We start from the raw sequence: 20,141 nt of genomic DNA, 5'->3' as shown, positions 1-20,141 counted from the left end.
TATGTTTCAGAGTGGTAGCCGTGTTAGTCTGTACCAGCAGAAAGAACGACGATTACTTGTGGCACCTTAGAGACAGTTAGTCTCTAAGGTGCCACAAGTACTGCTTGTTCTCTATTATATGTAATTTTTTTTTAATTTTGTGTAAAGGAAAGTATATAAAAAAGGGACAAAGCTAACAAAACACACTTTTTGAATTAGGATGTAAAATGATAACCGATTAACAGATAAGCATCAGCCTTACCAGTAATGTATTCAGTAAACGGTAAGGGGGTTGAGGCTGGGGCCAGCAGCCAGGACCCCGGGCACAAGACCAACAGCAGAGCCCGGCATAGAATGTGAGGGTGATGCAGCAACCCTAGTTCCGGAGCCTGTATTGTGAACTCCTTAACAGTTAAATGTTTAATCAATATAATTTTAATAGTTTAAAACGTTACTTTTTCTAAACGCTATTTACATCCCTATTTTGAATGCATTTTACCTATCATTATCACAAATACACTAATTTTACGTATTAATGTAGCTATCAGAAGAGAACAATACGTTGTAGGAATTATTTTGGGGAAGTTCTATGGCCTATGTTATGCAGGTCAGACTAGACCAGTGGTTCTCAACCACGGGTACACATACCCCAAGGGGTACACAGAGGTCTTCCAGGGGGTACATCAACTCATCTCGATATTTAACTAGTTTTACCACAGGCTACGTAAAAAGCACTAGCGAAGTCAGTACAAACTAAAATTTTATACAATGACTTGTTTATACTGCCCTATATACTATACAATGAAATGTAAGTACAATATTTATATTCCACTTGATTTATTTTATAATTATATAGTAATGATGAGAATGTAAGCAATGTTTTAGTAATAATGTTCTATGACACTTTTGTATTTTTATGTCTGATTTTGTAAGCTGGTAGTTTTTAAGTGAGGTGAAACTCGTGGGTACACAAGACTAATCAGACTCCTGAAAGGGGTACAGTAGTCTGGAAAGCTTGAGAGCCACTGGACTAGATGATCACAATGATCCCTTCTGGCCTTGAAATCTATGAACCTATGGAGTATTTTTCTCTATTATTTCACTTTGGTTATTTTGCACATTTGAGAACACACTGGTTTTAGTCTCTCATTTTCCCCAGCCCTCTGCACTACAATCAGTTAGTCAGTCACTTCCCCTTTCTGTTTCTGTTAGTTTTTCACACAGCAATAGGAGAGAGAGAAAAAGAGTTTGTTCTTAAATAGGAAAATATTATTGAAAAATCATTTTTTAAAATGGCAAATAAAATCAGGGATGGATGTAGGACCCAAAAGGACTTTTAACTAGGGCTGTTGATTAATCGCAGTTAACTCACGTGATTAACTAAAAAAAAAATTAGCTGTGATTAAAAAAATTAATTGCTAATAATTGCACTGTTAAACAACAGAATACCAATTGAAATGTATTAAATATTTTTGAATTTTTTCTACATTTTCAAATATATTAATTTCTATTACAACACAGAATACAAAGTGTACAGTGCTCACTTTATATTATTTTTATTACAAAAATTTGCACTGTAAAAATGATAAACAAAAGAAATAGTATTTTTCAATTCACCTCATGCAAGCACCATCCCCACACACCCCCAGTTATCACAGAGTCGTTGCCAAGGAGAAATGGGGGGATACCATCCCCGCACACGCCCCATTACCACAGAAATGTGGGGGGCACCATCCCCCCCCACATCCCACTATCTCGGAGACATGGAGAGGCACCATCCCCACACACAGTCCATTGCCATGGAGATGTGGGAGAGCACCATCCCCTCATACACCCCGCTGCCACAGAGACGTGAGGGGCACCATCACAGAATCATAGAATATCAGGGTTGGAAGGGACCTCAGAAGGTCATCTAGTCCAACCCCCTGCTCAAAGCAGGACCAACCCCCAACTAAATCATCCCAGCCAGGGCTTTGTCAAGCCTGACCTTAAAAAACCTCAAAGGAAGGAGATTCCACCACCTCCCTAGGTAACGCATTCCAGTGTTTCACCACCCTCCTAGTAAAGAAGTTTTCCCTAATATGCAACTTAAACCTCCCCCACTGCAATTTGAGATTACTCCTTGTTCTGTCATCTGCTACCACTGAGAACAGTCTAGAGCAATCCTCTTTGGAACCCCCTTTCAGGTAGTTGAAAGCAAATATTAAATCCCCCCTCATTCTTCTCTTCTGCAGACTAAACAAACCCAGTTCCCTCAGCCTCTCCTCATAAGTCACGCGTTCCAGTCCCCTAATCGTTTTGGTTGCCTTACGCTGGACACGTTCCAATTTTTCCACATCCTTCTTTTAGTGTGGGGCCCAAAACTGGACACAGTACTCCAGATGAGGCCTCAACAATGTCGAATTGAGGGGAATGATCACGTCCCTCGATCTGCTGGCAATGCCCCATCTTATACAGTCCAAAATGCCGTTAGCCTTCTTGGCAACAAGGGCACACCGTTGACTCATATCCAGCTTCTCGTCCACTGTAACCCCTAGGTCCTTTTCTGCAGAACTGCTGCCTAAGCATTTGGTCCCTAGTCTGTAGCGGTGAATGGGATTCTTCCATCCTAAGTGCAGAACTCTGCTCTTTTCCTTGTTGAACCTCATCAGATTTCTTTTGGCCCAATCCTCCAATTTGTCTAGGTCCCTCTGTATCCTATCCCTACCCTCCAGCGAATCTACCACGCCTTCCAGTTTAGTGTCATCTGCAAACTTGCTGAGGGTGAAGTCCACCCCATCTTCCAGATCATTAATGAAGATATTGAACAAAACCAGCCCCAGGACCGACCCTTGGGGCACTCCGATTGATACCGACTGCCAACTAGACATGGAGCCATTGATCACTACCCATTGAGCCCGACGATCTGGCCAGCTTTCTATCCACCTTATAGTCCATTCATCCAGCTGGCAAGAATACTGTGGGAGACCATACAAAAGCTTTGCTAAAGTCAAGGAATAACACATCAACTGCTTTCCCCTCATCCACAGAGCCAGTTATCTTGTCATAGAAGGCAATTAGATTAGTCAGGCATGACTTGCCCTTGGTGAATCCATGCTGACTGTTCCTGATCACTTTCCTCTCCTCTAAGTGGTTCAGAATTGATTCCTTGAGGACCTGCTCCATGATTTTTCCATCCCCCCACACATCCCATTACCAGCTGTGCATAACTGCCCATTGTCATGGAGATGTGGAGTAGAACCATCCCTGCACACAGCCCGCTACCACAGAGATGCAGAGGAAAACCCGCACACACCCCACTATTACACCGATGTGGAAGAGCACCATCACCACCATACACAGAGACAGGGAGGAACCATCCCCACACACACACCCCTACCACAGAGACATGGATGGGCACCATCCCCCTACAAACCTCATTACCATGGAGACAGGGGGCACCATTTCCAGCAAGACACATGGCGGGCACCATCCCCCCCACACACCTCGCTACAACGGAGACATGGGAGAGGACCATACGCACACACACCGCATTGCCACTGAGACGTGAAGGGGCACAATCCCCACACACTGCCCGTTGCCATGGAGAGGTGGGGGGACACGATGCCCGCACACACCATGTTACCACGGAGACATGGAGGGCACCATCCCTGCACACAGCCTGCTACCACGGAGACGCAGAGGAGAACCATCCCCCCACAACCACAGAAACGGGGGAGGACACCATCCCCACCCACACACTCCATTACCACGGAGTTGTGGGGGGGGCACCATCCCTGCACACTCTCCATTACCACGGAGATGGGGGAGAATCATCCCCACACACACCCCGCTACCACAGAGATGTGGGAGGGCACCATCCCCCCCACACACTTTGTTACCATGGAGATGTGGGGGGGCACCATCCCCACACACACCCGGTTACCACAGAGGTGTTGTGAGGAACCATCCCCACATACACCCTGCTACCACAGAGACGGGGGGAACCATCCCCTCCACATCCCGCTGCAATGGAGATGTGGGAGAGCACCATACCCACACACACCCCTTTATCACAGAAATGTGCAGGGCACCATCCGCCTCACAACCCGCTATCTCGGAGACATGAAGGGGCACAATCCCCATACACACCACATTGCCACAGACACGTGGGGGGACACTATCCCCGCACATAGCCCACTACCACGGAGATGCAGGGGGCACCATCCCCACAAACACCCCACTAGCACAGAGATGTCAGGGGGCACCATCCCCACAAACACCCCACTAGCACAGAGGTCACAGAGACCATACCCCACACACACCCCATTATCGGCTGTGCATAACTGCCCATTGCCATGGAGATGCGGAGTGGAACCATCCCTGCACGCAGCCCGCTACCACAGAGACGTGGGAGGGGACTATCCCCACACACACACCTCGCTACCACAGAGACGTGGGAGGGGACTATCCCCACACACACACCTCGCTACCACAGAGACGTGGGAGGGCACTATCCCCACACACACACCCCGCTACCACAGAGACGTGGGAGGGTTACTAGTGCCAACTCACTGTTACCACAGAGACGTGGAAGGGCACCAACCCCCGACACCGTTACCACAGAGACGGGGGGAGGGCACCATACCCCCATAAACCTCTTTGCCCTGGAGACGGAGGGCACCATCCCCCCAAACACCCGCTACCATGGAGACCGGGCCGAGGAGCGGAGGAGGAAGGGAAGCGGGAGGCCCTGCGGCCCGTAGGAGACATCCCCACGGCCATAGAACCGCGGTTACCGTTCGCGCTGACAGCCCCAGACTCTACTCGTGTTTCCCGCCAGGCAGTGAGTCCTGTCTCGCCATGATGACCTAACAATTACGTATTTCCTGGGCCTCACGGAAAGGCTGCGTTCAATCAATCCCGGAAGCGGAGTCAAGGCGAAGGGTGAGGAGGGGCTAAGGCCCGGGGAGGGGGCTGGGATCGCTGTGCTGGGCGGGGGGCAGTAGGCGGCTGTCAGGCTGGGGTCTCTGTGCTGGGTGGGGGGCAGTAGGCGGCTGTCGGACCGGGGGGGGCCTGGGGTCTCTGTGCTGGGTAGGGAGCAGTAGGCGGCTGTCGGGCTGGGGTCTCTGTACTGGGTAGGGGGCAGTAGGCGGCTGTCGGGCCGGGTGTCTCTGTGCTGGGTAGGGCAGTAGGCGGCTGTTGGGCTGGGGTCGCAGTGCTGGGCAGGGGGCAGTAGGTGGCTGTCAGGCTGGGGTCTCTGTGCTGGGCAGGGGGCAGTAGGTTGCTATTGGGCCGGGGAGGGGGCTTGGGTTTCTGTGCTGGGCAGGGGGCAGTAGGCGGCTGTCGGGCCGGGGAGGGGGCTGGGGTCTCTGTGCTGGGCAGGGAGCAGTAGGCGGCTGTCGGGCCGAGGCGGGGGCTGGGGTCTCTGTGCTGGGCAGGGGGCAGTAGGCGGCTGTCGGGCCGGGGGGGGGCCTGGGGTCTCTGTGCTGGGTAGGGGGCAGTAGGCGGCTGTTGGGCTGGGGTCGCAGTGCTGGGCAGGGGGCAGTAGGTGGCTGTCAGGCTGGGGTCTCTGTGCTGGGCAGGGGGCAGTAGGCGGCTGCCGGGCCGGGGAGGGGGCTGGGGTCTCTGTGCTGGGCAGGGAGCAGTAGGCGGCTGTCGGGCCGAGGAGTGGGCTGGGGTCTCTGTGCTGGGCAGGGGGCAGTAGGCGGCTGTTGGGCCGGGGAGGGGGCTGGGGTTTCTGTGCTGGATAGGGGGCAGTAGGCGGCTGTCGGACTGGGGTCTCTGTGCTGGGTAGGGGGCAGTAGGCGGCTGTCGGACTGGGGTCTCTGTGCTGGGTAGGGGGCAGTAGGCGGCTGTCGGGACAGGGTGGGGGCTGGGGTTTCTGTGCTGGGTAGGGGGCAGTAGGTGGCTGTCGGGACAGGGTGGGGGCTGGGGTTTCTGTGCTGGATAGGGGGCAGTAGGCGGCTGTCGGGCTGGGGTCTCTGTGCTGGGTAGGGGGCAGTAGGCGGCTGTCGGGCCGGGGAGGGGGCTGGGGTCTCTGTGCTGGGTAGGGGGCAGTAGGTGGCTGTCCGGCCCGTGAGGGAGTTGGGGTCTTTGGGCCGAGCACAAGGCAGCAGGTGGCTGTCGGGCCAGGGAGGCGGTTAGGATCTGTGACGGTCCCTTCTGGTGTCATCTGGACCAGTGATCTGCTGGGTCACCCCAATCCTTGACTCTGGGAACCAGCCTTACCCTGGTCTGCTGTGAGAACCCCCACTCCTGGGCTGTTCACGCACAGCCTCTGGCATGTAAGCTGCTCCCAGCGACTTGCAGCCGAATGACACTAACCAATATCTCCGGTCCCAGACACAACTCTAGGAACTTCTGTGTTGCAGTTGTCAAGTTATGCTCACTGGACGCTGCAAGCTCATATGAATTCATCATTTTATGTACCAGGCTTGTTATCCCCAGGGGAGTCTCTGACACGCTTCAGACCAAATGCACTGCTTCAGGTAGAATAAATATCGAACACATTTATTAACTATGAAAGACAGATTTTAAGTGATTATAAATCAAAACACAAAAAGTCAGAGTCGGTCAAATGCAATAAAAACAAAACGCATTCTTAGCTGATCTTAACACTTTCAGTACCCTTACAAACTTCTCACAACAGGCTGGCTGGTTGCTCTTCAGCCAGGCTCTCCCCTTTGATCAGCGCTTCAATCGCTTCGTGGTGATGTCTGTAGATGAAGGTGGAAGAGAGAAGAAGGGCATGGCAAACGTCTCTCCCTTTTGTCATGTCCTTTCTTCCCTCTTGGCTTTGCGCCCCCCCCCCCCCTCAGAGTCAAGTGAGCACTACCTCATCGCATTCTCAAACTGACCAAAGGAAGGGGGGTGACTCACTCGAGAGTCCAACAGATCCTTTGTTGTTGCCTAGACCAGTGTCCTTTGTTCCTGTGAGGCTGGGCTGGGTTGTCCCATACATGCCCCGATGAGGTGTGAACTGCTCCTCTGCTTCTGGAGAGTTTTTGCTTGGGCTTGCTTTAGGCCATGAGGATGCATTTTCAACCTCATAACTATATACATGAAATTACAATCCATAACATTACCATAACAACAATGCTCAGTACGTCATAAGCCTTCTAAAGACACCCAACATGACAAACTTTGCATTAGATACCACACAAACATATTATAAGAATGAACATGGGGGTACTGGGTGATCCCCCGAGGTACAGAATATCACAGGGTCTCTGTGCTGGGTTGGGGGCACTAGGTGATTGTCGGGCCAGGGAGGAGCCTGGAGTCTCTGGCCCAGCAGGGGGCAGTAGGTGGCTGTCCGGCCAGGGAAAGGGTTAGGGTCTCTGTGCTGGGCATGGGGCAGTAGGTGCTGTTGGGCTGGGAGGGGGCTGGGGTCTCTGTGCCGGGCAGGGGGCAGTAGGTGACTGTTGGGCCGCGGGGGAGCTGGGATCTCAGTGCCTGGCAGTGGGCAGTAGGTGCCAGTCAGACCGGGGAAGGGGCTGGGGTCTCGGTTCCAGGCACAGGGCAATAGGTGGCTGTCAGGCCAGGGAGGGGTCTAAGGTCTTTGTGCCAGGCATGGTGCACTAGGCAGCTGTTAGGCTGGGGAGGGGGCTGGGGTCTCTCTGCTGGGCTGAGGGCGGGAGGTGGATGTCGGGCCGGGGAGGGGGCTAAGGTCTCTGTGCTGGGCACGGGGTGGCTGTTGGGCTGGAGAAGGGGTTGGGGTCTCTGTACTGGGTAGGGGGCAGTAGGCGGCTGTCAGGCCAGGGAGGGAGCTGGGGTCTCTCTGCTGGACTGGGGGCAGCAGGTGGATGTCCGGCCAGGGAGTTAGCTGAGGTCTCTGTGCTGGGTAGGGGTCAGCAGGCAGCTGTCAGGCCAGTGAAGGGGCTGAAGTCTCTGTACCGGGCAGGGGGTAGCAGGCAGCTGTCGGGCTTGGGAGGAGACTGCGGTCTCTGTGCTGGACTGGTTGCAGCATGCGGCTGTTGGGCTGGGGAGGGGGCTGGGGTCTCTGTGCTAGGGAGTGGGCTGGGATCTCTTTGCTGGGCAGGGGACAGTAGAAGTGATGGGCGCTGGCACGTGGCAAATGGGGCATGGTGCCCACGCACACCAACCCTGAGGATCAAACAGTTCCCCACTGCTACTGTTGCTTTAACTTCCCTTCTTGCATGTAATGGATGGGTACATTTTTGATGCTCTTCGTCCTTATCATCAGAAGAAAAATCGCTGTATTCATAACTCGGCTTATCAATCACAGGGTGACTAACAGCAGATAAAACTGCAGTTATGACAAGTCAGTCTGTAGTTCTAATGAGTGTTAGCAGTCCTCAACCATCCAAGGAAGGCAGATGATCCTTGCAGGAAACTCAGTCCTCACAAGAATCAAATGAACATTCAGCAGGAGTCAGGCAGTGTGGTACCTTCCCAGAGCCAAGACATGAAACTGGACACACTTCTGAAGTTAGCGGGCTAGGAGCTATGGGTGATTGTTCAAATTGGCACTAATGACACTGTGTCAATGAATAGCTCACAGATATGAGTTCAGGGAACTCAGAAACATGCTGAAAAAGAATGTTCAAGCGATATTTTCCAAGCTCCTTCCTGCCCTACAAGCAAAGGAAGGCAGAAGATTCTAGCTGTGAACCACTGTCTACGTAAATGGCGTACAGTGGAGGGTTTTGGTTATGTGGAACATTGGGCCTCCTCTATGGGAAGAGGGGGCTGTGTAATTTGGATGGCCTCCACCTCAGCAGAAGGTGGCCCAATCTCTTCAGGGACAGGCTGACCAGAGTAGTCAGGTCAGGGGGTTAAATTAATAGCAGAAGGAGAGGGTAAAATGAGCACAAAGTTGAGATGTTGAAACAAAATGAATCAAGGAACCAATCGATATGAAGAGAAGAAATGATTGAATTGCCTATACACTAGTGTTAAAAGCCTGGATAGCAAACAACAGGAATTGGAATTACTATAATGTATAGGGGGGGAAAAACTGTGATCATGGAGGACTTCCGTTTGAGTAACACATACTGGAGGTCTCATGCTGCCAGTACTAAATCACCACTGGAATTTCTAAACACTGTACATAGCAATTTCCTGACTCAAAAAGTGTTGCAGCCGACATAGGGGAATTCTTTATTAGACTTTGTCCTAATAGATGAAGAGGGAATGGAGCACAGAACTAAAAATTAATGGTAGCTTAAGTACAAGTCATCATGACTTGATCACATTTATAATGTGCAAACAGAATGAAGTCCGGACCAGAAATATATAGACTTGGTGCCTTAGAAGGACCAATTTCACAAAATTGAAAACAATTATGAGCCAAATCATGAGATAGCTGCTGTTAGTCACCACATGCTAGCAAATACAAGTTCAGAACACACCATTTTTCCGAATGAAGAGTGGAAAGTGCTACGTGTCTTCAGGATGTAACACATAATCAGGTCCATTTTGTTTACCAGAATCTACTCTAAAGATGAGCGAACCAGAGCTGCTGCTGGACTCCAATATCCGGTTATGGGTGGTTCTTCCAATTGTTTTCATAACATTCTTTGTTGGGATGATTCGTCACTACGTGTCCATCTTGCTCCAAAGTGACAAAAAGCTCACTAGGGAACAAGTGTCTGACAGGTAAGTTAACAAGTGCACCAAAGTTTTCCTACGGCCTTTCTAATAAAGCTAGGATAAAAGAACATTAAGTTTGCAAAGTCAAAAGTAAGGAAATGCCAGGATTAAAGTTGCTTGTGCAAGCTTAATTTGGACTCCTTGTCTGTATGCAATATGAAACAATTTCTAATTACATGATCACATTTTTCCACTGGACCCCATCTCATTCAATGAACTTGATGGATAGAGCTTACTGAATGAACAGATATCCAGTATTTCTTTTCCTTATTCACTGTGTGGCCCCAGGCCATATTTACTGTACTATTCAAATCCTATTATGTATTAATTTCCTCATGGACCTTTATGAGGTGCTTATCATATAGCATCCGAGGATTTCATGAACATTCTGAAAAAAATTCCCTTGGTTCCCAAGTTTCTGTCATTGGCCACAGTGGAAACAGGGTATTGAACTAGATGACTCAAAGACCTGGTTCATGCGAATAATTTCTATGTAAACTCAATTATCCTGCTGTAAAAGGGTGGAAAGATGCCTTTGTTGGAAGGAGTTCTTAAAACAGGCTGGAGAGTGTAAAGGTAATACAGACAGGGAGTATTCATTCATTATGTTCATTTATCTTTTTTTGTCTGGCTGTCCCTAGTCATGTTTGGATCTCGAGCTGCAACTATTTTTTTCATTGGGTACTACTAATTTTGCCATTGATTTACCCTCAGTATCACTACTTCCTCTTAATGAAGACTGAGGCTAACTGAGGAATCTATTCTTATGTATAAAAAATTACACTGATTCTCGTGCTGCTTTGCACAATACATTTCCTATTAAATCTCGTTTAAGTTGGGACAGCAAAGATTTTGGTTAATGAACTCTATTTAATGCTAGACATATTTTTGGTTTTCCTATAAAAATTGCCTTTAGATCTAGAAGAAGCTGCTATTTTCTGTCAGAAAATTCTGCTTAAAGGAGGCCCAAAAATCCATGAAGCTGCTTCATGGAGTCTAAATGTCATTCCAAAGGGTACATATACAGCATCTGATACAATTTAATTTGTCCTCCTCTCAGGAAATCTTCTTTTCCCAATCTGGAAGGAGGAGGAAGAGGTGACCTTTTTATTCCTCACCCATCCTGATTTATGAGTGAGATGCTCCAAACTGTGAAAATTGATACTCTGGAAATTAGTTTCCATTAATAAGAAGTTGTCTTTATATTTGTGTGGTAGATGTTGCTGAGTCAGCCTTTCTCAGCTCAATTACTGTCCAGCATGTTGTTTACCTACAGCTCACTTGCAGCCCTCATTTCTACTCTTCTCTAATATTGATCTTCGATAGTCCTGCAATAATGGATTTCTTTTTTTTAGCCAAGTCCTAATTCGAAGCAGAGTCCTCAGAGAAAATGGAAAATACATTCCAAAACAGGTATGTACATGTGTGAAGCTGCATATTTGAATTTCTTTAGTCTTTTTATGAAGTCTGTATAGAGAGAATGATGAACTAAATGAACATAGATTTATAAATTCCTAAGCCAGAAGGGACCAATGTGATCATGTAGTCTCACCTTCTGTATAACACAAGTTACAGAACCCTCCCCTGAAAATAATTCCTAGAGCACATCTAGAAAAACATCCAATCATTATTTAAAAATGATCAATGATGGAGAATCCACCACGAACATTGGTAAGTTGTTCCAGTTTAATTACTTTCACCGTTAAAATTTTACTCCTTATTTCCAGTATCAATTTGTCTTGCTTCAACTTTCTGCCATGGGGCATTGTTATATCTTTTCTCTCCTAGATTGAAGAGTCTGTTATCAAATATTTGTTCCCTGTGTAAGTACTAATAGACTGTAATCAAGTCACTCCTTAATCTTCACTTTGTTGGCTAAATATACTGATGTCCTTGAGTCTACCACTATATTCTAATCCTTTAATCATTTTCATGGCTCTTTTCTGACCCCTCTCCAATTTATCAACATCCTTCTTGAATTGTGGGCACCAGCACTGGACACAGGATTCCATTAGTGCCAAATACAGAAGTAAAATAATCTCTCTGCTCCTACTCAAAATTCCACTGTTGATGCATCCAAGGATCGCATTAGCCTTTTTGGCCACAGCATCGCCCTGGGATCTCATGTTCCGCTGATTATCCACCACGACCCCCAAATCTTTTTCAAATATTAAGTGCAGAAAGTAGCATTAATTCATTGTTAAAGTTGAGACTTGCGCTCAAATGTCAGTCAGTTCCTAAAGTAGTTAAGGTTCTTGTAGTAAGATTTATGTGTTCATTTTGTATATAAAATGTTACATGTTTAAAAAGAAAAGCAGTAATGTGGAACACTGCAGTAGGTCACGGGACATGGGCTGATTGGTCCCAACCGGGACCAAACATTCACCATCAGCATTGATTTAATTTCTTTCAAAATATAAATAGTTTGTTCTCAGTCTCTGAGAATATTGGGAAGCCATCTTTGAGAAAAAAAGAAATGTAGTAAGGTGTAAGTCTCCTTGGGAGCAAATGGCTTCTGTGCATGAAACAGTCAATAATGTTTGAGATGTGGATGCCTCAGATGGAATTTCAGAGATAGACACTAACCTGGGGGACATTGAAGACAGAAACTCTGCCCAAATACAAATCAGTTATTGAAATTACTGGGATCCAGGGGAAAAACCTAACTGGCTTCAAGGCTGAGCTTGATAAGCATATGGAGGGGATGGTCTGATGAAACTTTCTACAGTGTCTTGTAGCCATTCTGCGACTGCTAGTAGCAAATATCCCCACTAGCCAGTGATGGGACACTAGTTGGGGAGGCCTCTGAGTTACTACAGAGAATTCTTTCCCAGGTGTCTGGCTGTTGGGTCTTGCTGAAGTGCTCAAGATCCAACTGATTGCTGTATCTGGAGTTGGGAAGGATTGGCAGAGATCCTGGCAGGTTTTTGTCTTCCTCTGCAGCATGGGTCACAGGTCACTTGCAGGTTTAAAATAATGTAAATGGTGGATTCTCTGTAACTTGAAGTCTTTAAATCATGATTTGGAGAACTTCAGTAACTCAGCCAGAGCCTAGGGGTCTATTATAGGAGGGGTGTGGATGGGGTTCTTTGGCCTGCAATGTACAGGAAGTCACTCTAGGTGATTAGGATGGTCCATTCCAGCCTTAAAGTCTATGAAACCTGGAAAGCAGAGCAAGACTGTACATGAGGTTATTGCATCTCTGCAGGAGAGGAAGGAGGAGATATGAAAAAGGCAAAAATGACAAGCATGCATCCTGAACATTCGAGAGAAATTCTGCTGTTTGTAAACTCTGTTGTACTTGTCTGGTTCCCAGCCCAGTTAGAATTTGCTCTTTCTTTTGTTTTCAGTCTTTCCTGACACGGAAGTATTTCTTCAATAACCCAGAGGATGGATTTTTTAAAAAAACAAAAAGGAAGGTAGTGCCCCCTTCTCCAATGACAGGTATGTTAAGAGATTATTGCAAAAGACATTCTAAGTAAGCAGGTGGCTTTCCTGACAAGTCTCTAAAGCTCTCTTGTAACTTATTGTTTTTATTTCCCCCCCTTAAAATATAAACAAAGTAATAAGGATAGTAATAAGATGCAGGCCAGTCAGCCTCACCTCAGTCCCCGGAAAAATCATGGAGCAGGTCCTCAAAGAATCAATCCTGAAGCACTTACATGAGAGGAAAGTGATCAGGAACAGTCAGCATGGATTCACCAAGGGAAGGTCATGCCTGACTAATCTAATCTCCTTCTATGATGAGATTACTGGTTCTGTGGATGAAGGGAAAGCAGTGGATGTATTGTTTCTTGACTTTAGCAAAGCTTTTGACACGGTCTCCCACAGTATTCTTGTCAGCAAGTTAAAGAAGTATGGGCTGGATGAATGCACTATAAGGTGGGTAGAAAGTTGGCTAGATTGTCGGGCTCAATGGGTAGTGATCAATGGCTCCATGTCTAGTTGGCAGCCGGTATCAAGTGGAGTGCCCCAGGGGTAGGTTTTGTTCACTATCTTCATAAATGACCTGGAGGATGGTGTGGATTGCACCCTCAGCAAGTTTGCGGATGATACTAAACTGGGAGGAGTGGTAGATACGCTGGAGGGCAGGGATAGGATACAGAGGGACCTAGACAAATTGGAGGATTGGGCCAAAAGAAATCTGATGAGGTTCAATAAGGATAAGTGCAGGGTCCTGCACTTAGGACGGAAGAACCCAATGCACAGCTACAGACTAGGGACTGAATGGCTAGGCAGCAGTTCTGCGGAAAAGGACCTAGGGGTGACAGTGGACGAGAAGCTGGATCTGAGTCAGCAGTGTGCCCTTGTTGCCAAGAAGTCCAATGGGATTTTGGGATGTATAAGTAGGGGCATAGCAAGCAGATCGAGGGACGTGATCGTCCCCCTCTATTCGACATTGTTGAGGCCTCATCTGGAGTACTGTGTCCAGTTTTGGGCCTCACACTACAAGAAGGATGTGGATAAATTGGAGAGAGTCCAGCGAAGGGCAACAAAAACGATTAGGGGTCTGGAACACATGACTTATGAGGAGAGGCTGAGGGAACTGGGATTGTTTAGTCTGCAGAAGAGAAGAATGAGGGGGGATTTGATAGCTGCTTTCAACTACCTGAGAGGTGGTTCCAGAGAGGATGGTTCTAGACTATTCTCAGTGGTAGAAGAGGACAGGACAAGGAGTAATGGTCTCAAGTTGCAGTGGGGGAGGTTTAGGTTGGATATTAGGAAAAACGTTTTCACTAGGAGGGTGGTGAAACACTGGAATGCGTTACCTAGGGAGGTGGTGGAATCTCCTTCCTTAGAAGTTTTTAAGGTCAGGCTTGACAAAGCCCTGGCTGGGATGATTTAATTGGGGATTGGTCCTGCTTTGAGCAGGGGGTTGGACTAGATGATCTCCTGAGGTCTCTTCCAACCCTGATATTCTATGATTCTATGTTGGTTTGGCTAGGGTCTACAAGCAATTGCATTGGGCTCACAAGTGATGGTATTTTATGTTGCCTTGTCACTTTCTGACCTCTGATCACCTCACTTATATCCTCCCCCTCTGCTGAAGTGAGGCCATGAAGCTTGGGTAGAGTCTTTAGGGGGTTAACATCTTTAAAAGGTAAACTGCAAAAAATTGAAAAACTGGCCTTATGCTTTCCTTTTTGTTGCTTTAAATAAATAAGGAATAAGCATTAGGGGGTTTTCCCCCCTGCATGTTTTTAGCCTTAGGTCATGTCTACACTGGCAAAGTTACAGTGCCGGCAGTTACAGCGCTGCTTAGGGAGCGTCAAAGGAAAACTGCTGTGGTTGGTTCACACCGACAGCTGCCTGTGCAATAGCGTGTTCACACTTGCAGTGCTATTTGGAGTGGTGCACTCTGGGCAGCTATCCCACAGAGCACCTCTTTCTTTTTTGCTGCCAAGACTTGTGGAAAGGCAGAAGGGGTCGTGGGGCATCCTGGGTCCTGTCTCAATGTCCCATGATGCATTGCTTCGCATCCCAGCAATCCCTGTGTTTCCGTCCGCATTTGGTGCCATCTTTCAACGGTTTGTGTGCTGCGTGCCCTGCCCTGCCTCTTTGTGGCTGCAGTAATGGATCCCTAGCTGTTGACAAGAATGCTGTTCGCACTGACCATCACGAGTGGCAGTGGAGTTATTCCTTAAACTGCAAAGGCAAGAGGAGTGCAACATTGATTTCGCCACACGTAGTAGCTATGGCAAGAGATTTCTTGTGGCATTCACAGAGGTGCTGACCCCTGTGGAATGCTGCTTTTGAGCTCGGGAAACAAGTACTGAGTGCTGGGATCACATCATGATGCGCGTCTGGGATGACGAGCCATGGCTGCAGAACTTTTGCATGAGGAAAGCCACATTCTTGGGACTGTGTGATGAGCTCGCACCAGCCCTGTGTTGCAAGGACACCAGAATGAGAGCTGCCCTGCCGTTGGTGAAGCGCGTGGCGATTGCACTGTGGAAGCTGGCTACTCCATACTGCTACCGATCAGTCGCTAACCAGTTCGGAGTGGGCAAGTCGACCGTTGGACTCGTGTTGATGCAAGTGTGCAGGGCCATTAATTGCATCCTACTCCAAAAGACCATGACTCTGGGCAACGTCTGAGAGATTGTGGATGGCTTTGCACAAATGGGCTTCCCTAACTGCAGAGGGGCGATAGATGGCACACACATTCCAATTCTGGCACCAGACCACCTAGCCACCAAGTACATTAATCGCAAGGGGTATTTCTCAATGGTTCTACAGGCACTTGTGGATCACCGTGGGCGTTTCACAGACGTTAACGCAGGCTGGTCCTGAAAGGTGCATGATGCACACATCTTTCGGAACACTGGCCTGTTCAAGAAGCTGCAAGCAGGGAATTTCTTCCCAGACCAGAAGATCACTGTGGGGGGAAATCAAAATGCCCATTGTGATCCTGGGAGACCCCGCCTACCCTTTAATGCCATAGCTCATGAAGCCAGACAAGGTTCAACAACAGGCTGAGCAAGTGCAGAATGACTGTGGAGTGTGCATTTGGCCATTTAAAAGCCCACTGGCAATGCCTGTATGGGAATCTGGACATGGCCGATAATATTCCTATGCTTATAGCTGCATGCTGTGCGCTCCATAATATTTTTGAAGGGAAGGGTGAAAGGTTCACTCAGGGCTGGACTGCAGAGGCTCAGCGCCTGAAGACTGAGTTTGAACAGCCAGAGACCAGGGCTATTAGAAGGGCACAGCACGGGGCCATAAGGATCAGGGATGCTTTGAGGCAGCAATTTAAAGCTGAAAGCCACTAATATTTGTTGCTATGCTCGAGATTGCAGTGCTTGTAATGCTAGGAGGTGATTGGTGCACATGATGCAAGAAGGGGCCTTAACATAGTATGTTGCTTTGCAGTGCTCTTTTTTGCTTTCCCTTAATAGAATAAAGATTGATTTCAAACAAGCACAATTTTTTATTGAAAGGCAACAACCAGAGGAGAGAGTCAAAAGAAAAAATTCATCAGCAGGGAGGGGGATTGTGGGGGGAAATGGAAGGAATGGGGGAATGGAAGGTCTCAAGAGGAGGAGGGCTCCCGGGATGGCTACAGATTTGTGTATGTCCAGGGATCATATCCAACCTTCTCCTTTGGAGTACGATGCAGCGGGTGCTGTACTTCATCAGGGCCAAACTACAGATTGATGGGTGTTGAGTGTAGTGGGTATTGGGAGTCCACACTGCTGGACTGTGAGGAGGGAGGAGTGGAATGCTGCGGGTAGAGAATGGAGCCAGGAGATTGATAAGAGTGTGTTGGCAGTGGGGGGAGTGGCACATGGGAAAGAGTTTTGCGACAGTGGCTGCAGGGGAGGGCGGGCGCAGAGCTGCTCGGTTTGAAGAGCTAGTATCTCCTGGATTGTGTCCTCTTGGTGCTCCATAACTGTTTAAGAGCCACTCCATGGCTTCTTTCTGGTGTGCCATGTTCTCCTTTCGTTCCCTCTTCTCACTGTCCCACCACTCCTTCAATTCCTTTTTCTCGGCGGCAGACTGCATCATAACCTCTCGCATAAAGTTCTCCTTAGTCCTTCTTGGCTGCTTTTGAATTCCTCGCAACTGTTCTGCCACCGATAAGGGAGGCTGGCCTCCCAAGGTCATCTCTGTGAAGTTTAAATGCAACATTTTACAGAAGCAGTGTTGTTTGCAACACAGACAACACTGTTTCAGTGCTTTAAAACACAGCCAGTACTCACACACCTGACGCTAACTGGCTGACCCCAGGCAAGCACACATAAGCCACAAGACCCCCAAAATGGTGAGTAGCCACAGGGGCAGGGTAAATCACTGTTCCCGGATCCTGCTGTACACTAGGCATGTGGCTCTTGGGCACTTGGGGAGAGCCAGCACTGTAGGATGGGCCTGATAATCATTCCTGTCCCCACACTTTCCACAGGAGGTGATCATTTTGGAAGATATCTCACTGCTGAGTGTGAGCAGGGAATCAAGGGAGAGTCTTCTCCAAGCCTGCGGCTTCTGTCCTGGCCCCTATGTGGATAGCCTGTGTGCAGCTATGGTCCCTGCCTCCCCACCCCACCCCACCCTGTGACGGCACAGTGGCACGGGAAAGTTACAGTTAATGGGGCAAGAAACAGCCGAGGAATCTGCGGGAGCGGATTGCCCAGTGTCTCCACAAGAGTTTCCTGGAGATCTCTGAGGGAGATTCCCATGAAGTGAGGGAGTGTATCAGCAGCCTTTTCCACCGCTCAAACTAGGCATGATGTGGGAGACAAGCCTGCTTTCTGCAACACTCCTGCCCCCAACAACTCGCTTCAGCAATTCCCAAAATCAGATTCACTTACCAGGAGCCTCCTCTCCTGTTTGCGCTTCGCCAATATCCACCTGCTATGACTGGCTAGGCTCCTCTGGGGTAGAAAAGAGCTCCTAACTGCATGCATCTCTGGCCTCCGAGTCATCCTCTGCCTCTGGTTCCCCCTCACCCTCTTCATCCAAGATTGCCTCCTCCCGGCTCGGTCCACTCTCGACTGGCAACGAAGTATCCACAGGGGACTTGTAATGGAGGTGGAGTATCGCGTCCAGCTCTTTGTAGAACTGGCAGCTCGTGGGCTCAGCACCAGAGCGGCAGTTTGCCTCCCGCACCTTGTGGTAGGCATTCCACAGCTCCTTCACTGCAAAACCCTGCACTGCAATGTGTCCCGGTCATGGCCCTTTTCTGTCATGCTTCTAGAAATCTGTCCATAGGTATCAAAATCCCAACGGTTGGAGCACAGCTGTCACTGCACTGTCTCCTCTCCCCAAATTCCGATGAGGACCAGCAGCTCAGCATTGCGCCAAGTGGGGGGGATCGCCTGGTGCGTGGAGCAGGCATGGCCACCTGGAAAGATGCGCTGAGACCACTGCACGCATCACTGAGCACACAGGAAGGGGACTTTCAAATTTGCAAAGGAATGTACAGGGTGGGGCTGATGGTTGGTCACCTGAGGACAGGGCAGTAGAGTTCAAACCAATGGCCAGAGAGGTGAGAACAGGCTGTAATCATCACGGTGTCTACACTGGCACCACAGCACTGTAGCCCTGGTGAAAGACAGCTCTACACCTCTCGTTGAGGTGGTTTTTTTAGAGCGCAGCAACTGCGCAATTTCTGTGCACTAAGTGGCTTGGCAGTGTGAACACCTTGGGAGTTACTGCACTCAACGCTGCTTTACTGCACACAAACTTGCCAGTGTAGACAAGCCCTTCAAGTCTTGTCTGCCCTGGCAGACCTGCTGAATGTCTCTGAAAATGTGTATTGTTAGCTCTGTGCAGTGTTGTAGCCATGTTCGTCCCAGGATATTAGAGAGAAAAGTAGGTGAGGTACTAGCTTTTATTGGACCAACTTCTGTTGGTGAGAGAAACAAGCTTTCGACCTACTCAGAGCACAGGTACTTGGAGATCATTATTGGCCTACCAAATTGGTCACAGCAAAGCATTTCAAGGTTAAAACTATCCGAGTTGGCTGAGGGTATGTCTACACTACGAAACCTCTGTCAGCATAGCAGTTTTGGTGTAGACCCTAGTGTAGATGTAGCCTACACCAGCAGAAGGAGTTTTTCTGTTGGTGTAGGAACACTACGTCCCCGCACAATGTTAGCTACCTCAACAGAAGCACTCTGCCATCAATATGTCTGTATCTAAGCTGAGGGTTTTGGCAGCATAGCTACATTAGGATTTTCACACCTCTGACTGATTTAGTTCTGCTGATATAACTTTTAAGTGTAAACCAAGCTTAAGTCAGATTTCTAATAAGAAAGGAAAAGAGAGGCAGGAGGAATGGGAGTGTGGGGAGGAATTTGACAGGGTGAGTGGGTATAAGCAGGAGCCATATGTTTACTGCTTAGGACACAGGAGTGGAAATGGTGACGCTGCCTGGTTTCCTTGCCTCATCTCGTTCAGTCACAGCATCTTTCAGGGTTAGTAAAAGGCCCAGCTAAGTGATGACAAATCCCTCTAACCCCACATTTGGTGGTGACAGCTGTTATATGCTTCCTGCTACCCTACACTCAAACTATATTGTCAAATGCTCTTCAGAAAAGAAGTGGTCCAAAGGGAGGGCAGCCTTGTCCTATCAAAAATGGCTAGTAAAAACAAGTTTTCACTGATCCCAAGTATTGTCACTTACGTTATCTTAAAATGGTGCTGGTCTCTTACCATAACACTTCTGTACCTCAGCAGAAGCCAGGCAGTCCTTAATCACCTGTCCTTTTAGGCCTTGGCTACAGACTTACTTCAGTTGCATCCCTTTGTGGCCACTCTTACTTCAGTTTAGCATAAAACCCATTCCTAATTGACTTAAGCTAAATTTAAATCCATGTCCACATACAGATTTGCACCAGTTCAACTAAATTGGTTTAAATTGACACCTTTTTGTTAAACTCCATGTGTAGACAAGGCTCTCACCATCTCTTTATCTCTGTTCTCTGCTTTCTTTTAACAATAATTTTATATAACATGATTATCGGTTGTGGCGTTTTTGGCACCTTTCCCCTTTTGGGACAGTTTGTGATTTCAGCCCAGGCTAGAGTCCAACACCAACATCCACAAGGCCTGGGGAGGTG

General features: G+C 48.3%; 2 protein-coding genes across 2 annotated transcripts in view; one reads left to right on the top strand and one right to left on the bottom strand.

Moving 5' to 3' along the window:
- FANCD2 (FA complementation group D2) overlaps positions 1-4,774 on the bottom strand; it is a 171,667-nt gene extending 166,893 nt beyond the window's left edge. Inside the window, exon 1 of the mRNA XM_077822553.1 lies at positions 4,758-4,774. The gene's annotated coding sequence lies outside the window, so the exon portion shown is untranslated. The remainder of the gene's footprint in view (positions 1-4,757) is intronic.
- An 85-nt stretch (positions 4,775-4,859) lies between these two features.
- Positions 4,860-20,141, top strand: part of EMC3 (ER membrane protein complex subunit 3) — a 31,964-nt gene continuing 16,682 nt past the window's right edge. The window contains exons 1-4 of the mRNA XM_077821812.1: positions 4,860-4,905; positions 9,414-9,582; positions 10,932-10,989; positions 12,927-13,020. Of these exons, the coding sequence (XP_077677938.1) occupies positions 9,428-9,582; positions 10,932-10,989; positions 12,927-13,020 (307 nt within the window). The 5' untranslated portion in view covers positions 4,860-4,905; positions 9,414-9,427. The remainder of the gene's footprint in view (positions 4,906-9,413; positions 9,583-10,931; positions 10,990-12,926; positions 13,021-20,141) is intronic.

Source organism: Eretmochelys imbricata, chromosome 7, assembly GCF_965152235.1.
Source record: "Eretmochelys imbricata isolate rEreImb1 chromosome 7, rEreImb1.hap1, whole genome shotgun sequence".
NCBI lineage: Eukaryota > Metazoa > Chordata > Testudines > Cheloniidae > Eretmochelys > Eretmochelys imbricata.
Note: the sequence above shows the minus strand (reverse complement) of the source record. Positions and strands in the feature narration are given on the sequence as shown.